Source organism: Lissotriton helveticus, chromosome 9 (assembly GCF_964261635.1).
Source record: "Lissotriton helveticus chromosome 9, aLisHel1.1, whole genome shotgun sequence".
Taxonomy (NCBI): Eukaryota; Metazoa; Chordata; class Amphibia; order Caudata; family Salamandridae; genus Lissotriton; species Lissotriton helveticus.
In genome coordinates, this window is record NC_136070.1 from 1,091,820,248 (window position 1) to 1,091,841,694 (window position 21,447).

At 44.8% G+C, this 21,447-nt stretch overlaps 1 protein-coding gene across 2 annotated transcripts in view; it reads left to right on the forward strand.

Moving 5' to 3' along the window:
• Positions 1-1,847: 1,847 nt before the first annotated feature.
• The window catches only part of LRIG1 (leucine rich repeats and immunoglobulin like domains 1), a 228,965-nt gene continuing 209,365 nt past the window's right edge, over positions 1,848-21,447 (forward strand). Inside the window, exon 1 of one of the 2 annotated variants that reach the window (XM_078661486.1) lies at positions 1,848-2,616. In XM_078661486.1, coding sequence (XP_078517612.1) covers positions 2,465-2,616 — 152 coding nt within the window. In that variant the 5' untranslated portion in view covers positions 1,848-2,464. The remainder of the gene's footprint in view (positions 2,617-21,447) is intronic. The other variant, XM_078661487.1, reaches the window with a different exon arrangement.

Here is a 21,447-nt window from a genome sequence, read left to right on the forward strand (position 1 = left end):
GGGCAGCATCCCCCAGCTTTATGCCTCTTAGCCAGTGTGATGCTGGGTATCTTGGTGTTGTGCATGAGGTGGGCGAGCTGCTGGATTTATTTCAGTATGTTAATCAGTCTCCCCACTTCAGCTGGCGTGGAGAGGCAGCCTGAAACTCAGACGGCTCCTTGGCACAAGTGGAGCTTGCCCGTTGAGTGAGGCAACAACAACCAGGGAGAGCAGAGCTGAGCCGGGGCCGGCTCTCACTCTGACTCTGAAAGCCTGTGCACGAGCCGAGCCTTTCAAATATTTACCACATAAATCATGCAGCAGAGAGCTATTCACAAACCGTGGGACTCGTTGCACAGGACTGTTTTTCAACAAATGCTCATAACTGTGACACTAATAAACATTTGCATATCATTGTAAAAAAACGAAAATATTGAAAATGAGGAAGAATGCAAGGAGGGGAAGTGACAGAAGGGCATTAGGGACCGCAAGGGAGAAGTGGAGGGATGAAAGATATACGGAAGGAGCATAGAAGAATTGAATAGCTCAAATACAGAAAGAAAAAAAGGTAATGTTAAAGCAGCGCTTTGTTTTTTAAAGTTTCTGAGTGTCATGTGCGAGTTTTCAGTATTGAAATGGAAGTCAACAGATGCTGTTTTGGTCGCGCATGGCACTATCATGGACAGTTCAGAGTCTGGTGAAGAGACCGTGGAGTAGTTGTGCACTACTGAAGAGTTTACAGATCTCAATAAAGGCACCAGCTGCAGCACAGTACACACATAAATAGGGGGAAAGATTTCAGCTCACCACACTCAGATTCAGCAGTGCAAGCTTTCCTCATGATTTGACTGTGAGTGTGTGATGTTATTTATTTGGTGGTGTACAGTTGTGTTTGTTAGAGTAATTATGTGTGTCAAGACAAGTGTTTGGCGCAGTGAGATAGTGAGCGTTTGTTGTAGTTGCCAAGTGTGGTGGTAATAAACCTCTGACCTTCTTCACTAATCCTCTCTTTAAACTCAGGAGCTAAAGATATGATGCTACGCCTCCCCAGCATGGGTGACACGTTTATCAGTGGTACTTACTTTCCTTTCAATTACTTAAGAATTGGAGTGCAAAGCAATAGAACTTAGCCATCAGTTCCACTACACTATGTCAGCATTATATCTACTCGGACACCCCCAGCCAATGCTTAATTTTAGCCTGTGGTTGCAGATGGGGCCCACCAACACACATTTTTGGAGGCCAGCACTTATTTTTCTTCATCATGAATTTGACCCAGTGTAAGAGAGAGAAAAACACACAAGGAAAAAGAAGGAGGATAGTATTTAATATGCTTCCCTCGTCTTCATTGCTTGATTTTGCTTGTGAGAAAGTGTCACTCATAGTCGTTGAATGTCACTCATAATTACACTGAAATTATGAAAATGTCACACATGAGCCATCTGAAACCTTGGCAGCTATGCCAAGCATTTGATGGAGCTGGATGTGCACATGCCTTTTCAAACTTAAGCAGAAGGGAGTATGAGGCGGCTGTGCCTCGGGCACTTCTGTCCTTAGCAGATTTGTAAACCCTTCTGTATCAGTCCGTACGAAAAGCTCTGCTTAACCCCTTCTCACCTTCAACCGTCATCCGGTTCTCAGTTCTCACACAGTTTGACATGTAAAAACCTTCTATCCAATCAGAAGTTCAGTCCTGAACCCACAGGGGGTGGACAACTCCGTCTGATTGGCCGGGAACTTATCTTCCCTACGCCGACTCTCACTTATTCCGAAAAGCAGACCTCCAGCGACTGTCTGTAAAAAAAATATATATTTAAACCAATGAAAAGTGAGCGCGAGGCCGCCAGTCAGAGTTCATCTTTCAGCAGCCAATAGAGAGCCACTTGACATTGTCGATGTGATGGTAGAATCCTCGTTCGCGAGCCTGGCAGGGCTCGTAGTAGGCTGTGGTACGAAGCGAGCCTTGTCTTGGGAAGGAAAGAGGCTCGTGAGCCGGATTGACGGGAGGGGGCGAGGCTCGCGCTAACTCCTCGGGTGCAAGGCAGGCTCGTGCCAGGCCCCTTGAGTGCAGCAGAGGCTCGCGCCGGACACGGGGAGGGGCTCGCGCGCCCTATCGGTGATTGCCCCTGGAAGTGCCCATGGCAGGAGCCGAGAGGCAGCGGGAAACCGGCTGAAGCTCCGGACCTTGCAGCAGGGGTGCGCTTGGACAGCGGCTAAAGACGCACTGCTCACCCGGGAGCTGCCATGCAGCACGGCTGGCCGGTAGCCCGTTGTCGGCTCTACCGAGAGCTGTGACAGACAGAGGGCTGCTGCCCTCATCACGCGTCTGCCGCTGGCAGGATCCGTGCCCCGGAGGTCTGCGATCGGGGCGCAGGCGTGCGCTCTGCCGCGCCACGTTAGACATTGCCACGGATCTGTGTACCCCCGATGTTTGCCGCTGTGCTGTGAGCCCCGCAGCGCGAGGCCCTTCGCCGGATCCTCCAGGATGCTGCTGCTCCCTCTGGTCCTCGTTCTGCTCGTACCGGCCGCCTCTGCGTCCTGCCCATCCAACTGCACCTGCTCCGGGGAACTGCTGGACTGCAGCCGCCTGGGTCTCACCGAGCTGCCCGCCCCGCTGCCCTCCTGGGCAGTTAGCATGTAAGTACCGAGGGAGCTGTGTGCCAGTGGCACTGCCGCGCGACACCCCTTGCCAAAGCCCATAGCCTCCTCAATAACTGCACATGACTCCTGCACACTGCCTTGCTGCATCCCCTGCCGCACCTGATCGTTACCTCCTGCAGTGCAGCACCTCGGCCTCCCAGTACCCCTGGCATGCGAGACCCCACGGACCCATTAGAAGTGCAATACGCCCTGAACTGCACAGTTCTAAGAGATGCTGGGCACTGCTCCTCGCGGCGCCCCCTGACTAGCTACACACGTGTATGCCATGCTGAATCCTCTGCTACTGGCATGGTGTGTTCTATCCCTTGCTATCCTTCGCCATGCTACTCCCATGTTGCACCAATCGGCCTACCCCCATGCCCACCTGTCGCGCTGCACCCTCTCCAGTCCCGTCCATGCAGCGCTCTGCTCTAGCCACGCTGTCCTACTCGCCTTGGTGCACGAATAGCCTTCTATTTGGAGAGATTTGGTCGCCCTGCTGCCAGAGTCTTAGAATTCCCAGGGCATTGCAAGAAATGAGGTCCATTGTTTTGCCCTAAAACTCTCTACTCTTTAGAGCGGGAGCTGTAGTTGTCTCTGATTATTGGTAAATTCAGGTGCTTTCTAACTTCCAGTATTACGTGGTCACTTTCCAGAAGCATTTTCACTGGAAAGTCGAGCCTGACGTGTTAATTAATAAACGCAACTCTTTATATAAAAATACATATACATCTCGCGCGCGTTTGATAAATGTAGTAGCTTTTAAACATAATCAGTATTTGTATTGTATAAGAGGGAACAAAGCCGGTTTTCACTGCATGCCTGGAACAGGCCTATTGCGTTTCGATTAGCACTTGCTGATTACTTTTTAATTAGTTTTATTTACTATTAATAGTTTTTGTAGTGCTCGTTATATTGTGTTTTTAGCAGGTATTAGAAAATGACTAGTGATGAAATGGAGCAACAGAATCTGGAAGCTTGGTCCGAGTAACAATTTCATGCGGTTAAATAACTTAAGGCCGCCGAGATAAAATTTAGCAAAATACATCTTTACTTGTAAACAAGAAGCCTTTGTGCTGTTGACTGAAATAATAGCCGGGGTCAATAGTACTGTTGTGTTGGTTTGTTTACACGTCTTCCCACTCCACCGAGATTCTTGCGTGTGTTTCTAAGTGCCTCGGAGCAGTCAGAGTGGTGTTGATGTTTGGGATTACTCTGCTCCAGTGGTTTGCTTGTTGCATTTTTAAATAAACGTGGTCTTTAGCTTTTTGTTTGGAATGGCAGACGTGCGGTTTTGTATTTGGTGTGAAGCTCTGCTCGCAGCTGGCAGTGTGTCACTGCGTATTTGGTGTGAAGCACGGCCTTCTCCTTGCAGCTGGCCCACAGTCAGTGTGTATTTGGTGTGAAGTAGCTCACTCCCTGCCCTCTTTTGCAGCTGGCAGTGGCACTGTGTTTAAGTTATGTGAAGCTTGGTACTCCTTGGAGGTGGCAGTTTCACTGTGAGTAGTTAGTGGAAGCATGGCCCCTGGCCCAGCTGTTTGTTGGCAGAATTAAGCTGTCTATTGGAGTAGGAGCCCGGCTCACCCACAGTCCTCACTGCGGCTAGCAGTGTCACGGTGTATTTCTGGTGTGAAGCACTGTACTCCCTTGCAGTTGACAGTGTCGGTGTGTTTTTCACGTGAAGCACGGCGTTTCCCTGCAGCTGGCAGTGTCACGGCGTGGGTTTGCTGTGAAGCACGTTCTCTCCCTGCAGCTGGCAGTGCCATGTGTGTATTTGGTGTGAAGCTCGGTCTTTCCCTGCAGCTGGCAGTGCCATGTGTGTTTTTGGTGTGAAGCACGGCCTCTCCCTGCAGCTGGCAGTGCCATGTGTGTATTTGGTGTGAAGCTCGGCCTCTCCCTGCAGCTAGCAGTGCCATGTGTGTATTTGGTGTGAAGCTCGGCCTTTCCCTGCAGCTGGCAGTGCCATGTGTGTATTTGGTGTGAAGCTCGGCCTCTCCCTGCAGCTAGCAGTGCCATGTGTGTATTTGGTGTGAAGCTCGGCCTTTCCCTGCAGCTGGCAGTGCCATGTGTGTTTTTGGTGTGAAGCACGGCCTTTCCCTGCAGCTGGCAGTGCCATGTGTGTATTTGGTGTGAAGCACGGCCTTTCCCTGCAGCTGACAGTGCCATGTGCGTATTTGGTGTAAATCACTGCCTCTTCCTGCGGCTGGCACGGCCATGGTGTATTTTTGCTGTGAAGCTCGGCCTTTCCCTGCAGCTGGCAGTGCCATGTGTGTATTTGGTGTGAAGCTCGGTCTTTCCCTGCAGCTGGCAGTGCCATGTGTGTATTTGGTGTGAAGCACGGCCTTTCCCTGCAGCTGGCAGTGCCATGTGTGTATTTGGTGTAAATCACTGCCTCTCCCTGCGGCTTGCAGGGCCATGGTGTATTTTTGCTGTGAAGCACGGTCTTTCCCTGCCGATGGCAGTGCCATGTGTATATTTGGTGTGAAGCAAGGCCTTTCCCTGCAGCTGACAGTGCCACGGTGCGTATTTGGTGTAAATCACTGCCTCTCCCTGCCGATGGCAGTGCCATGTGTGTATTTGGTGTGAAGCACGGTCTTTCCCTGCAGCTGACAATGCCATGTGTGTATTTGGTGTGAAGCACGGTCTTTCCCTGCAGCTGACAGTGCCATGTGTGTATTTGGTGTGAAGCTCGGCCTCTCCCTGCAGCTAGCAGTGCCATGTGTGTATTTGGTGTAAAGCACGGCCTCTCCCTGCGACTGGCAGTGCCATGGTGTGATTTTGCTGTGAAGCATGGCCTCTATATCTGTAGCTGGCAGTGTCAGGGCCTGGTTTTGCTGTGGAGCACGGCCTCTCCCTGCAGCTGGCAGTGTTTTATGCTGTGTAGCACTGCACTCTCCATGGAGTTGGAGGTTTCACTATGAGCATAGTCGCTTGAAGCATGGCCCCCTGCCCCTCTGTGGCAATGTTGCGCTGTGTATCCGTGTCGGATCCCGGCTCACCCTCAGCCCCCTCGCTGCAGTTGGCAGTGTCACTGTGTCGGAGTGAGGGCAGCAGCTGCACGGCCTGCTTTAGTGCTTGCGTGTGTCCTGGAACTTGGACAAAGATAACAGCTCGAGTGACCGCGTTCCTTTCCCTCCAGTAAGTGGGTAAAGCCAATTTCAGAAAGTCGAACACCCCAAAGAACAGGCGTCAGCTTGTGCCGGACTGCTCGTCTTAACAAATGGTGCCTTTATCTGTGGGGTGACTTTTAATGACCCCATAGGGCAGCTAAAGGCCCTCGGCAGACCGCTCATTGGATAAAACCCGTTTTATTTGAGTAACGAAGAGTGAGTCTTAAGATGGTAGAAAGAGTGTGGTAGACTCATTCACAGAAAATGTATAAAGTCATGAGGCATGTAGGTTACAGACCGTGCGCTGTTGCAGTAGCTTAACTCCTTGAGAGAAATGTATAGATGAACGAGTGAGTGAATATGTGAATGCTTGAGGAATGTATGGATGAATGAGTGAGTGAATATATGAATGTATAGATGAACGAGTGAGTGAATATGTGAATGCTTGAGGAAAGTATAGATGAACAAGTGAGTGAATATGTGAATGCTTTCACCGTTCTCACTAGGGTGATATACTGCTGTGTAAATCCTGCTATTGTCACTTGAACGTTAAGTATCTATGGGATTACCCCAAGTTGCTCAGAAACTAGGTGTCAAATTTACATAAACACAACGGTTCTGTCATATAGACTTAACACTTACTACTTAGTTTCCAACTCAGCGGTTACACAGTCACTTACATATCATGATTAAACCATATAAAAAGGGAACAAGAAACATTTAGGCCCCAACAATTGAGAATGCGAGGAAACCTGGTTGTCACTAGAAGTTAACATCTCAAAATGTCCCATGGCATTTCTCATGTACAGTTCGTTTCCTTTAATTTCTCTCTAAACGTATCATATCTTCAAGGAATATAGATATTTGTGCTTTTCTAATAAGTTATCAAATGTTCATGACATGTTTGCTAACTTTTCGGCTTGTTTGAAGCTTGCAATCAATACTCAGTCGTTGGTTTTAGTTTGGAGTTGTGCCAAGCTGTTGGGTTCAGTATAATCGACTTGTTTATTAGAGCTACAAGCTTTCGAGTCGCACTTGTTTAGGCCGCTCGTTGTAGTGTCATTGTTCCTGCTCTGTAGTGTGCACAGGTTGCGCCTGTAGAAGAAGAAACCCTTAAGGACTCGTGGCTTCACCCAGGCCTGAGAGAAGTCTGTCCCATCACACTTGGAACCAGCACACCGGCTGCATTGGTCTGAGTGTGGCAACCATGAGATACTTGAGATGAGGGCTCACTCATATTTTGATCAAAGAGGAGTTCGAGAAAATTGTAAAAAAAAAAAAAATCAGAGGTAAGTAGTGATCTTGCCAAATATTTGCTGCCTCTGCGCAGGCGAGAGCAGCTCCTGTTTGGAGTAGGGCACTAGGAGTGTTGCTGTCTGTTAATGTTTACACAGCTCTTATCAGTTCTAGTCGATGGTACAGTATGATGATGGCTCTTTTAGGATGTCAGAAGCACACTGCCGCGCGAGTGCCACTTTTGGGATTTGTTTATGGAACTTTTGCAGTTTTCTGTGAAGAACTCGTCAGGGGATCAACAGGGTCCATCCAGCGTTAAGCTCAAGCAATGTACATCTTTTTTATCATCTGCACCTTCTGGCAAACTCCCATTGGTTTACCAGTGGTTAAGTTATTATGTGTTAGCCACTCTTAGCCTTTGTGTGTTTGTATCTGCTTTAGCAGAATTACACTTTAGCTACTCTGTGGGAGCAGGATTACATTTTAGCCGCTGTGTATTTGTATCCGTGTAAGCAGAATAATATCTTGGCTGTTGTGTGTTTATATCTTTGTAAGCAGAATTACCCCTTACCGCTCTGTTTGTATCTTTGTGAGCATAGTTACTTTTACCTGCTGTGTGCTTGTATCTGTGTGAGCAGAATTACACTTTAGCCGCAGTGTTTGTATCAGTGTGAGCAGAATTAGATTTTAGCTGTTGTGTTTGTATCTGTGTGAGCAGAATTACATTGACCTGATCTGTGTTTGTATCTGTGTGAGCAGAACTACATTTATGATGTAAGGTGTTTTTGTTTGTAAACAGACATTTTTTAGTTTGGTCTCACAAGGGATTTCCGGGCTTGTGGGTTGTCAATGGGTTTACATAAGACATTTTCTGAGTGTGGAAGTTGTGACACCTGCTATATTGACACATTTCTTTCTTGTGAATTTTAGAATTTTTCAATATTTTTAGTACGTCCTGGAATCTATACCTTTTTATATTTCAGCACAAAGGGCTAATTGAAATTCTCTCCTAGTTGCCTTTGCAGGACTTCGAAAGTGCTACGCCTATATTTTTAGCCCGAGTTAGAAGGAAAGGCGCAGCGTGCAGGGCTGTGTGGGAATAAATAGGCCATTCCTTTCCCCAGAAGCCCTTCGCTTTCACTGGAGTGGGAGCTGAACACAAAGGCAAACAGTTTTCCGGAATGCTTATCCCAGTCCCACAGATCAAACACGGTGATTAGTTTTCTTTTACACAAAAATAAACCAAGCTAAACAGACTTAACCTTTTACTAGAACACACTTTTTAAACCCGAGCTTAATACTGAAGTGCGTTTATTTGGAGTCTGAAAATAGGAATTATAGATGAATATTTTGTGTATTTCTAAAAGTAAAAGCTAATTCGAATCACTTCTTTGTTCAAACTGATATTAAACCAAACCATTGCTGAGACGTACGGAAAAGTGAACACTAATTATTCCTTGAAAGGTTTTTAATGTACTGAAAAAAGGTTAACTGCAGGTTTAAAACTTTTTCAGTTCTGCCCTTTTGTTACCTTCTTTTGCCCTTATTTCGTTGCGGTCATAAGATTTTGGAATATTTACCTACATTTTGCATGTTTGAATCTTACATTGCTGTTTATCAGAGACCTCCGATAGAGTTGCCTGATTTTAGGGTACATGCGGATCTCCATTCCTGTAAGCTTTCTTGGTGTTGTTTTACAAAGGGAGGCCTTGCTTTAAAGTATGCACTGCAGTTGAAGAAATGCAGCACTGGGGGAAAGAAAGTCTTTAAGTTCATGAGTTGAGAGACACTCGCTGTTGCTCTCACTAGTACACAAGCCAAGCCCAGAAAACCAAAAGATACGTTCGCATCTCGCCAGTGAAACACGGAAGAAATACGCAGAAAGTTGTATGTTTTGAAGCTATATTAAAAGGCAGCAGCCCAAGAATGTTCCATTTGAGGATCATATGAAATATTAAACCAGTGCGAGTTAAAATTCTTCTATTTTTCCATTTAACAGCAGCATTGCATATATATTTTCAGTGACTGTTTCAGCTTTTGATGTTCTGAAATATACTAGTCTTTTGTTACACCCACGAGGGGATACCACAGTTGGGTATCTGACGCCACATCAGGGTTTAGATGCATAGCAATTAAATGAAGAGGGTGTATATTGTGTTCAATACAAATCCAAAAAAGAATATATATGTATAAAGAATGACCATTCATATATGGCTACTTTGCAGTGTTGGGACTCGTTTCTATTTGTCTGGAGCGCTAACTACAAAACAACATTAGCTTTTGACAAGCCTAATGTGACCCAAGATCAGATTCACAGTGACACGTTTGTCACATCTTCGAAGTAAAGTCTGTCTTCCAATTGCCATTGTTAGGGTTATGTACATGACTAACTATGGAGACTCCTTATTTTACTTCTCTGAATCCATGTTCATAAATTAATGACCTCTTCAAGTCTCAAATTGAAAAAGTAAACCAACCATAAGTTGGAGAGAAAGTCACCTTTAAATTGTAAGGCACATGAAGAGCTCTGCTTCCCATTGAAGAGAATCTGCCTCTTCATAGTGTTTGCTTCGGATAATTGGTGTAGCTTTTTCCGTTACTATCAGATGCATTATGGTTTGAGTGTAGCCATTTAATTGCCAAGCATTTCTTATTTGTGTGTAGTAGAAAGATTTTTTTTAACGTGTTGAGTATTTTGAAGTCGCGCCTGTCAAGAACTCATTATTTTAAGAGTAAGAAAATAAAAAGTAAAAAACGAAATCATTTTGACAGTTAAGTATAGTTTTCCTAGTTAATAATCTTCTTTCACTATTAAGGGGCGAGTACGAACTCGTTAGGAAAGCCCTCCGAACGACTCGGTTCGGGAGAGCTTTCCAAGCGAATCGCGCTCCGGGAGTCCGTGCTACCGATTCCGATGCATCCGTATAGTGACGGACTCGATTCGACCAGACTCCCATTGAACTCTATGGGAGCCTGTGTACGAACATGTAGACAGGTTCCCATTGCAAAAAGCGGTGGGTGGAAAAAAGCGGGCACCCTGCGGCATACACTGTGCATGCATGGAAAGGAGGGACCCATGGGTACCCACACAACAACGATTCGGATGGCCCCGGGTGAAGGGGGCCTGCTACAGCCCGAAGTCCGATTCCCACAGCCGTTTTGTCTCGGCAAAACAGAGTCAATAGGGCTGGTAGAATCGTGCATCGTACTCGCTCGTTCAGAAGCCGGCTGCATTGCGTGGCACTTTTCGGCTGGAAACGACTCAGACAGCCAGGATCGGGTTCGGAAACGATTTGGTCGGCGCAGATTAGATCTTCGCATCGTACTTGGTTGTTCGGAACTGGGGACGATTCGTTCCGAAACATAGGCTCCTAATCGGATTTGCTTGTCCCGAAACCAGTTTGTAGGCCTTCCTAACGGGATCGGAATCGGGCCCTAAGTTGTGTGCCTTCAGTTAATTAGTTGCAGTCAAGAAGTGAGACACATAACTGGACAGAAATGTCACTGGCAAGAGGTTTCACTGAGGCTGTGACCTAAAAGGGGGTGTTGGAGAGGCAGATGAAATTTCATTCTTTTCCTTAAAGCTGTGATGTTTGAGTCATTTCTTTATGAACTGATTGCAGAGGGTGGGGATAGATTTTTGGTCCCAAAGCCTTTTATGTTTGCAAACTGTTTAAATTGCAAGGTTTGCTAGATGGATCGTGCAGTCTTTTTCAAAACCGAGTTCTATATCGCCAGTGAGGAAGACGTACCTCAAGTATCACTGAGTAATGTTCTAGGCCAGTAAATTTGCAACTGCAGCACAAAATGCTTCAGATCTTGCTCTGGTGATGCACTTGAGATTTGAGTTCAAGTTGTTGATATGCACTTAATGAACTGCAAGAGTACACTTACCAAAGTGTCTGTATTTCTGTCTAGAGATTATTAATATATGTCCTCTGATCAGTTTCCTAGATGACAGGCAATAGATTAAATTTGTTCGGCATAGACCTCTTTTTGAAATGGTGTGTTCATTTTTAGGTCAGTCCCATGGCCTTTTTATGTGAATTGCCAATGGCTAGCATCAGTTTGTTTTAACCAGCTGTATGCAAAGGTTGCATCCAAGTATTTTTAGGTCTCGCCTGTCGATGCGCATGCGCATCGAGCTTGCGAGACTATGGGGGCTTAAACAGTCTTTAACCAACTTGCAAGGAATTGTGGCGATTCCTTGCAGTGCCCGTGAAATTCAAGCTCAATGCGCTTGCGCATTGAGCTTAAAAGCGCGTGCAAATGCCCCCAGCCGCCTGCCTTGCATGTATTTTCCCTCAGGCGCACTCCTCCCACACCCCCGCTCCGCCCCCTCCCCTGCCTGCCGTGTCGCATTTCTTCAGTTCCCTCAGCCGCACTCCAGGCCCCTGCTGCTTTCACACCCTCTCCCCGCTCCGCCCCCTCCCCTGCCCGCCGTGTCGCATTTCTCCTCCCCCCTCCCCTTCTCTGCCTTCCCTCCGTCTTGTCTCTTTTGGTCTTATTCTTGTTTTTAACTTTTTTTTTCATCTTGGTTTGCCTTTCGTCACTTTCTACTGCAGTAACACACTCAGTTTGTCCCTTCACGCGACAGCATCTCTCAAATTGCAGTAAGTCTACAGCGGGTTCTTTTTGATGCTCTACTTCGTTGCAGTTTGTATTTTAAATTTGCACACTTTTGATGCGGCCGCTGCTTTCACTTTCGCGTGCACAGGGACGAGTCCTCTTCACATCCACCCCCTACAAGTGGTGCCTCCCGCTCACGTGCTGCTGGGTGGCTCTTGTTTACCCCACACTACCCAACCCCCCATCTTCGGGCCACTGCACTGTCTCGCCCGCCATATTTGCATTTTGCCTAGCACCCTCGCCTTCAGTTCTCGTTGACAGTAAATAATAAAGCGTTTCCGCTATGCCGGCTCTGCAGTGCAGGGCCATGAACCATGTATGATAACATCACCCAAAGTCGCCATTCACATACCGTCTATACTACCGACTTTCAAAGGCCCTCATGCTTGTCTGGCTCCTCCCTAAGTAAAGCAATCCAGAAGTACAACTCTGAATCAAAGACTCTCTGCCTCATCACCATTTGCCAGCATGCCGAGACTTCAAAGACTTCAAGCTGTGGCCATAATCAGGCCCCCTGCTTGCCATAACCCCTCCCTTTTCCCCCTCCCTCCTGGACAGCCTCGCTCTCCCAAGCACCTCGCTTAGGCACATACATACACCACTCACGTGCTCCCCACCCCCCTCCTCCCCCGATCACTTTCACGTCCGTCCGTCTCCCTAGATATAACACAATTACACGCAAAACTGAAAATGTACAGCTCAGCTGTTGATCTCCCAACTCAATGCCGTATGTGCGACATCAAAGAGTTTAAATACCTATATTCCAAGTGCTACTGTTAATGCAGGTTAAGTGAAACTACTAGTTGTTTTGAAACTGGCATAATAAACTCATGTTTTAAAAATATTATTTTAATCTGTGCCAATTGATTGTAGTTTGCACTCGCCACAGGCAGCACAGTCACACACCCAATGCCACTCACACACCCAATGCCACTCACACACACAACGCCACTCACACACGCAACGCCACTCACACACGCAACGCCACTCACACACGCAACGCCACTCACACACGCAACGCCACTCACACACGCAACGCCACTCACCCACGCAACGCCACTCACCCACGCAACGCCACTCACCCACGCAACGCCACTCACCCACGCAACGCCACTCACCCACGCAACGCCACTCACCCACGCAACGCCACTCATCCATTTGCAAAACGAAAAAGGTCAAACTCTTCTATTGCGAGACCTATTGCATTTTCAATGCTTGTTGTATTATACTTGCAGGCGCCTCTACCTCTAGGTGTATTAGTGTGAATGAGTTCCCAATCTATGGGATGTTCTTTGAGGCTTTCCCAACTGTCTGTACTCTGTGTGGTAGAAGTAATTTACAGACCGTTTGGAATTTGTATTACTAACGGGTTGAAAGTTTACATTTTGGAGACCAATATATATCCATGCTTGCACTTTGAGCAGTCTTACATCTTCAATATAGTCATAATATTCTTGTCTAAGTCTCAGCCATGGAGGTGATGTTTCCTGGGAAGATATGTTCTTAGCCTGCAGAATAATCCCAACGCACTGGGGCTATGACTGGAAGCAGACTATTAGGGTGGGTCAGGAGGAGTTTTGTTTGCTCTGCTCTAAGTAACTGAAGATGCAAACTATTACACATGGGTATTTTTATAGAATTTCTGTTTGCCGCGCATGTTTCTTGTTTGAGGGAAGCTTTGGTTAAGTTGCAGAGACTAGCAAAAGTTTCCAGAGAGTTAGGGAACCATTCTTACCCAATGAGTGACAGTAATACTGTGCTATTTTATCTGTTTACATGAAACACACTGCTTCTGGAAGCCCAACAGTCTAATATGTGTTTAAATTTAAACATAGCAAGCAGAACAGCAAATAATCATTAGACAATCGTCGTTTCAACCAGCCTGAGCTGCCAGCCAATAAGGTCAATTGGAGCATAAGCTGATTTAATGTATTAATTTTTGGTTCGTTTTTATACACTCTTTCTCCCCCCCCCCCCCCCCCAATAAAAGTCTATGGGGCATAATCACGTGGCAGAAACGTGTTACTTTAGCGAAACCTATTCCCACTCGTTAAAATTATATTGATTAATTTGAATCAAGGTTGCAGTAATTTAAATTTCGGATGTACGACGTTACAACGCAGGCCTGCCTTTACAACGCGTTTTTTACATCGCATACCTTTACAACGCATAGCGCTTTTGGGTGCTGGATAGTGAATAGTTTAATTTACTATTCCAACTCCAGTCCCCGTGGACACTAGGGAAGGTGTTGGATAGTAAATTAAACGTATTCCCTATCCTAGAGCGCCCCCCAGCGCAATGCGTTGTAATGGGTTGCGTTGTAATGACCGCGTTTGTAATGGTAGTGCGTTGTAAAAGTTTCGTTGTAAGTGATGTTTACCTTAAATTTCTATTTATGTGATTTCCTAGCAGTTGCATTAAAAGTTAAAAAGAAGTGTAAGCTGGGCCTCTTGAGATTAACCCCATTAGGTTTACAGGCGCTTTTAGACCAAAAGCTATATTAATTCTAAAGAGTTTTCCATATATTGGAATCCAAGAAAAACATTTGGTAGTTTGAAAAGCAGGCCCTCTTGTAAACCCTAATCCAGGTCATCTGCCTTCAGTGTAAAAAAACCTTCAAGTTAAAATCAAGCTAGTGAGTGGTAGGGATCACAGCATTAGTTCATCTTCCACAGGGAAAAACGGTCTTCCAAGTTGATGGTGTGCCGGATAGTTTTCCAGATTGAACTGGAATGTGACCATTTTCTGAACAAGAACCTTAAATCATCTTGGCCATGGTGTTGATTTGTGGTTGTATGACTTTAAAGATCATCATCTGACCGTCCACCAGTGCTTCCTCCTCAGTTGATTAAAAAATCTCAATTTTCTCACAGTCTGTATGCCATCCTGCTAGTTCTACAACTAATGGCATCATAAAATATTTTCAAAGGTCCAAGTGAAAGTTGAGTAAGATAGTGCTAAACTGTGTTAAAACTGGTGCATTGGTTTTAATCAAAAAATGACTAACCCTGTCATCTGAATAAATGTTTGAACACATTTGAATTGCAATGTTACTAAGAGACCTAAAGGTAGGATGGGCAAGACTCATTTATAATCTGGGAACAGGCACAACATATTTTTGTCTCGAGTGGGTCTCTTGCAGTGTGAAGCAATCTCGTGCATTTCAGAGTTCACGTTTGTGCAAGAACTTTCAACGTACATGGTTTACAAACTGTCTTCTGAAGCACTTTGACCAGGCTGTTGATGTTTGTTTCAAAAACTCCAAAGGCATGTTTGGTCAGTTTTTTCCAATCAATGATTTGCTTTTTCGGGGCTTGCTTTGTGCGTTTAGTTGATTCAGCTTTAATTGTGCCGACCTGTTTTTTTTTTCTGTGAATCTTATTGGGGGTGGGATAGTTCTGTGGTATTTTGTTTCTCATTAAGACCAGAGACTATTGAAGTAACCAATGAATGTCAAGTCGAGGAAGCCATGAGAAGGGTATAGATAGCATGGGTGTTAGACAGTCTCCCACTGTAATGATGGAACCCATGCCATGGCGTTAAAGATAGTTTAGTGGATGCATTTTGTGTTTAAAATAAAAATAATTCTTGATCGTATGCAGTTAAGTTTTTCCTGATTTATATGTACTTTTTTCCACTATCTGAAACAAGAAATGATAGCATTCCTAAGAGAAACTGGAAGAGATTTGAGAAAAGTATAGTTTATGTATTACCCTGTCCCAGTCATTTAACAAAAAGGCAGACACGTTTTGGTACCAGATGCTTATTTGGTAGTTTAAACTCCTCTCCTAGTTGTAACTTAACAAGCCAGTTAAAAAAAATGTTGTGATAATTATCCTTGTCTAATACAATTATGCAGTGACCTAATCCATTACTCCTCGTGACTGTCCTGTATTTGTCATGTCACTGAATCCATTATCCCTCGTGCATGTAGCCGGCACACAAACTGAGTTTTCTTGACATTCTTTAATAAGATGTTCTTACTCAGATTACTGCTGAGATTCAAACCTGTGATCTGCAAGTCACATAAAGATTTCTGCAGCATGCGCCTCACCCACCAGGCTACTTCGCCAGCTGCTCTAAAAGTGGAGTAGGATAACTGCTTACACCTAGGGGCCAATTAGATGAGTAAACCCAGCAGTTAATTCATGGCTTGTTTGTAAAGAGATTGATTGGCCTTGTGTGTGAGGTGCACAGAACAGTGGGCGGGACCAGATAGAATTCCCCAGCATTTTGCCGCCTCTTTATTCTTGCACCTGGTGCGTTCCCTCCTAGGTGGGTTGTCATGGTTCACGGTAATACTCTTTGCCTGGCTCATATCTGTGCATGTGGCGTAAAGTATGACTGGACAGGGTGATGTATGCAGTACTTTCATCTAGGCGTATCAAAATACATTGGCAAACCAAGAAATACTCTGAGAACTTGGTGCTTGTCTGCGCTTTATTCCTTGCTTAGTTATATACGATAATACTATTAATTTAGTGTGGGGGAGGCATTTTATTTTTTAAATAATTTTTGTCAAGCTGAAAGAGTAGACTTAAATCTGAGTTATTGAAGTGTACATTTTACTACACATTCTTTCCAGAATTTTGTTTGTTTTTAGCTAGTTACATTTAAGTAAAAAAAAAAAGAGGATGCAGGGACCCTTTTGATTATAATGAATGCTGAACATACACAGTAAGTAAATCCGCACAAACCAGTGCGTGAACAAGACAGGCTGGCAAATTTGTCAGGGACCTGGAAGTTTGATGTTGAACAAAGCAGCAGTGACCTGTACAGTGGTATTTGTCAGCACTGGAGACTCACCAGAGAGGTTGAGTCCTTGAGGCAAGGCCCTTTCCTGTAATGTAACTGCCTCTTGCCTGATTGACGAAGAATTTTAAGCATATAATTGCTACTATTACATACCTTGTTTGCAATTTGTATGCAGCACTGGGTAAATTATAAACATATGTTTGGAAACCGCAGCGGATCTCGGATTCTTGTGCTCTCCGATTATCCCGCCAGTAGTTGCCAGTCAGGATCTATACTCCTAATATTTCCTCCTCCCATTTCTTGGGCGTTTATTGTGTCTTTTGTAAGCTGCTGTAATGTATTTAACTTTTATAACAAGGTGCATAACAGTATTTCTGTAATCACTTCTACCTTTTGGATTCCACCAATTTCAAATTGTAGACATGGGGAATTTAATTACAATTTGTTCAGGACGGCAAAAGTTATAGTTGTGAAACTACAACTGCTGACTGCATTTTTTTGGAGGGATGGGGTGGGGGTCATATATATATATTTTTTTTTTTTGCCGTTTTGGAGAATAAACCACTTCAAAGCATCGGATGTGTTGGTGCCAGACGCCTCAGAGTTATTGTTAGAAGATTGTGAAATATAATTGAAAACAATCCTTCTTTGCTGCTGTCTGAATTTGGCAGTTTGGCTCTAGAGGCAGATATGATTCAGATATTGTCTTCCTTTGGAGGTAGGGTCTGTTCACAAACTCTTGATAAATGAATCATCTGCAAGTTCTCTTACAGCTGGTAACACTTTGCAATGCAAAACTGAAAAACACACTTCTCTATGCTTTTTCCAATATGCCTAGGCTTTGCAGAGAGCGCACATATATAGTCCCTAGAACAGCAAAGTGTTGATGATGATACCTACAGTTTAAAACATTTTACCTAATGAAGGACCATTCTCGTTTATTGTTTTTTTAAATGTATTTTGTTTTAGTTGTGCTGCTTACTGTTAACATAGTTTCACCTCTATTTTAACATTTTCGGACCTTATGGTCCGATAAGAATTTGTGTTAGTAGAACCTACATCTAGGTCAAAAGTGCAAAAAAGGGAATGCTCTACAGAGAACCTTTTTTATTACAATAGACGAATCTCGTACCTGAAATGCTGTGCCTGGATCTGTATGGTGTGCAGCGGGCATGGTCTCACTGGCTTCCTTTAATCAGCAGATGGGGAGGAGGCCGGGATATGTAATTAGAAGCCCATTTGCAGATGGACAACATGCTACTCCATGGGAGTGCTTCTGATAGAAGTGTGTGTCTAAGGTGGCGCATGTGTGTACTGTTCCAATGTTGTAACTGAAGCCTAGAGTTGTGCTCTTATTATTGTTTTTTTCATTGTGTCTAGGATTGAGACTGAAGATATAAGGAGTGAGGTACAGAATGCTTAAGCATTAAAAGCTAGTAAATGGATGGGTGTTTTCTTGTTGCTTGTAGTTTTCATAGACTGTTTGTTGCTCAAGTGCGTTGCCTTAAAGGTGTGGCTGCGAGTCCGCAAGAATTGAGGAAAAATGTAAAATTATAAGTGGTCATGCAGCCATACAAACATAGAGTCCCACTATCTTTAGAGTGCTGTCTATCATACAGTTTAAACCACTTTCAGTATAAAGCCCAATTGTGAAAGTGCTACCCTTGGTGGTGCATGCTTCCATTAACTATAGTATTATTTCTGGAGTCCACAGAGGAGCATCAGAATCCAACAATAGCAATAGGTATTATATAACAATCTATTGTATGTGCCCTGAGGGCCTTCTCTAGGAGTGTTCGAGGAGATGCCCGAAGGAATGTAACTAGCTGTAGTTTTTTCTCTGGGGTTCACCATGGTGCAATCCAGTTGAATGGATCTTCTACAATATCGGTCAATTGACAGGTTCCATGGGTAGCTCTCAGTTCTTGTTTATATAACCACTGTTCCGAGACCGCCCTGATCACCACAAACTTATTACATCAGAACCCTCCTGGACTGAGGTTGGACAGCAGCCCTAAACCTCCTCAACCTCTAAGCGGCATTTAACACTGGATCCCACCACACCCTCATCAGAAGGATCCAACACATCGGCATCCAGGGAGACGCCCTCAAGTGGATCGCCTCCTTTCTTACAGGACGCACTCATAGAATCTGCCTACCGCCCTTCACCTCCGAGCCCAGAAGCATCATCAGCGGCATCTCCCAAAGCTCCCTCCTTAGCCCCACCGTGTTCAACGCCTACATGACTCCGCTGGCTGACATCGACGACACCCACAAACTCAACATCATCTTCTACGCAGACGACACCCAACTCGTACTCTTTCTCATGGAAGACCCCACCACGACCAGCTACAGCTTCCCGAACGCCATGACTAACTTCTCCGACTGGATGAGGCCCATTTGCCTGAAGCTGAACACGGACAAGTCAGAAGTGATTGTCTTTGGAAAGAACACCTCAACATGGGACGACACCTGGTAGCCCTTCGAACTCTAACCCTCACCAACACGCTCACATTGACCGCACATGCAACCTCCGCATCATCCTGGACAGCCAACTCACTATGAAGCGACCGGACTCCCATCAACAACAGGAAAATAATCACAGAACCCTTTTCACCATCCTACTGTACTACGGAAATTCACTGTATGCCAGAACCACCACTCAAATCCTCAAACGACTCCAGACTATACATAATATTGCAGCCTGACTCCTCCTCAAGCTCCCTAAATGGACCAGCATCACCCCAGACCTCCGAAGCCTCCACAGGCTTTCCATCCAGAAAAGATACCAGTTCAATATGCTAACCCATGCCTACAAAGCCCTCCACAACCTTGGACCAGCCTACATCAACCACCGCCTGACCTTCTACCAACCCGCCAGACAATTGCGCTCCGTCTCCCTTGCCCACGCCCCGCATATGCCGAAGCCACAGCGGAGGTTGGTCCTTCTCCTACTAAGCCTCCGAGTCCTGGAAAGACCTCCACCTTTGAGCCTCACATTCTCTCCCTACCTTCAGAAAGGGACTTAAGACCTGGCTCTTCGACTAAAGACATGCAAGACCTCAGTGCCTGGATACCCCTAGGGGTGATTAGCCATGCTGTACAAGTTCAGTTTGATTGATTGATACAGCCTAGAAATGTAGGGGATTTCTGATTCATCTTTTCCTGTACAATTCATTTACTTAAAACAATCTGATGTATTGGAAATATTGCTGGCTTGTCAGTTACAACAACCGGACATTTTCGAATACTATAATCCTTTCTTATCCGGAAACATTATCAGTCTTTCTTTTACTCTACTCCCTAAATCTAGAGTAAGACATTTCACATGCAGCAGTCTGGGTTCAGTGACCTAGTAATTAAATAAATGTAAAGTTTGCCCACCAGAATGAAACTCACCAGCTTTTAGTAAAAAAGAATGTCAACACGTTGCCAGGATTTAGGTTGTTATGGAATTATCAGTCCTTTAGATTGAACCTTCGCTTGTCTATGCATGATGCCTGGTCTGTTAGCTTGCAGTGTTGGACTGTGTCAGGTTTGGATAAGATTATGATGTGAATTCCTATTCTCTTGTTCTAACCTGAATTTAGGGTTTCTTCATTAATTGATGTTGTTGGTCCTTACTGTTAGTAAATATAGTTTAATTTGTTTGAAGAATGGACTAGCTATCCTTCCTTTATTGTATATCGCCATTAGTCAATATTGTGAGCCACCATTCACTGGCAATGGCAGATTGTAATGTAAACGAAGATCTGCATGTTCGCATTTTTTAGGACACATGAACCTTCTTAGTGTTTAAAGTGGGGCTTCTTAGGCTGTGCTTTAAAATTCTATTTGTTTCAGACTGGATTTTGGTGTCGGGTAGACATGCTGGCCAAGGATATCAAAAACTATATAAATGCAACTACAATACAGCAAAATGCATATAATGCTTTGGGTCTGGTTCATGGCCTTACATTATTGTTTTGTATTCTGATTATGCAGTGAATCCAATTTAACGTATTGGTGCTCTCCCGATTGCAGACTGCCATGTTTTGTGCTAAAATTCAAACGTTGTTCTCTACTTTGGCTTAGAACTGGTATACATCACCAAAACAGTGGCAGAATGTAATAATGCTCTACTGTGTACTGCTGCCATTAAGAATATGTTTTGTGCCGGTAAATTTGTGCCTGTCGTACACTAAGTATCTGCCTCCATGCTGTAGAAATCACCTCGCTACGGGGAGCTTTATGACCGCTTCAGTAGTTGTTTGTTGTCTTTCTGGTGAGGCCTCAAAAGTCCAGTACCGGAACTTCCTCCTGTCCTATTAACAGGTAGAGTGGAAAAATGGGTTGGAGTTTACGGTCTTCTGCTTATGGACATTTGGAGGAAGCCAGAGAAGACAATGAGCACAACCACTTGGAATCTCCTGGTCTGATAACTCGTGGGACACCAGAATTCTGCCTCTTTCACCTGCAGCTTCCGCCTTGTAACTCCCCAGTGTTGTAGTCCTACTTATCTAGCTCAACAAAGCCCACTTTATTTCCATAGTGTCAACAGGAGACCATTTTAGCCTTTTTCAAGAGGGTTTAAACTCTTAAAGCAAACGGCAGCCACCAGCTGTTTCAGAAATAAATATTTTCACAGCCTCCGTCTGTTTTGCCAGCACAAGGGGGATCAACTGGCATCACTTCAACTATTTGCCAGGCAATCTTACTTGTGTGTCTGGGCTTGTTTAACAGACAGGCTGTCCTCATTGGATCCATGAAGTGAACCACGTTTCCTATTATTATTAATCAAGAACTTGTTATTCACCCCCCTCAATTTACATTCCCAGTAGTAGCTTCATGGGCTGCCTACCTTGACCAGTTTTCTTCTTACGCGGGCCTGAAACAGAGATGTATTGTTTACCAACTGTATGGCTTTGAATGATGTAGGCATCTTTGGATTGCATAGTTACTATTTTCTCATGTAGGTTCCCTTTGACGGGTGTCATTTTTACCAAATAGGTTCTGTAGAGAGCTCTACGGTTGCTGATAACTAATGAGATTTGCAGCATTTTCTGTTTTAGTTGATATTTTCTTATCTCTTGTGGCACTCCTTTAAGTCGGTCATTGG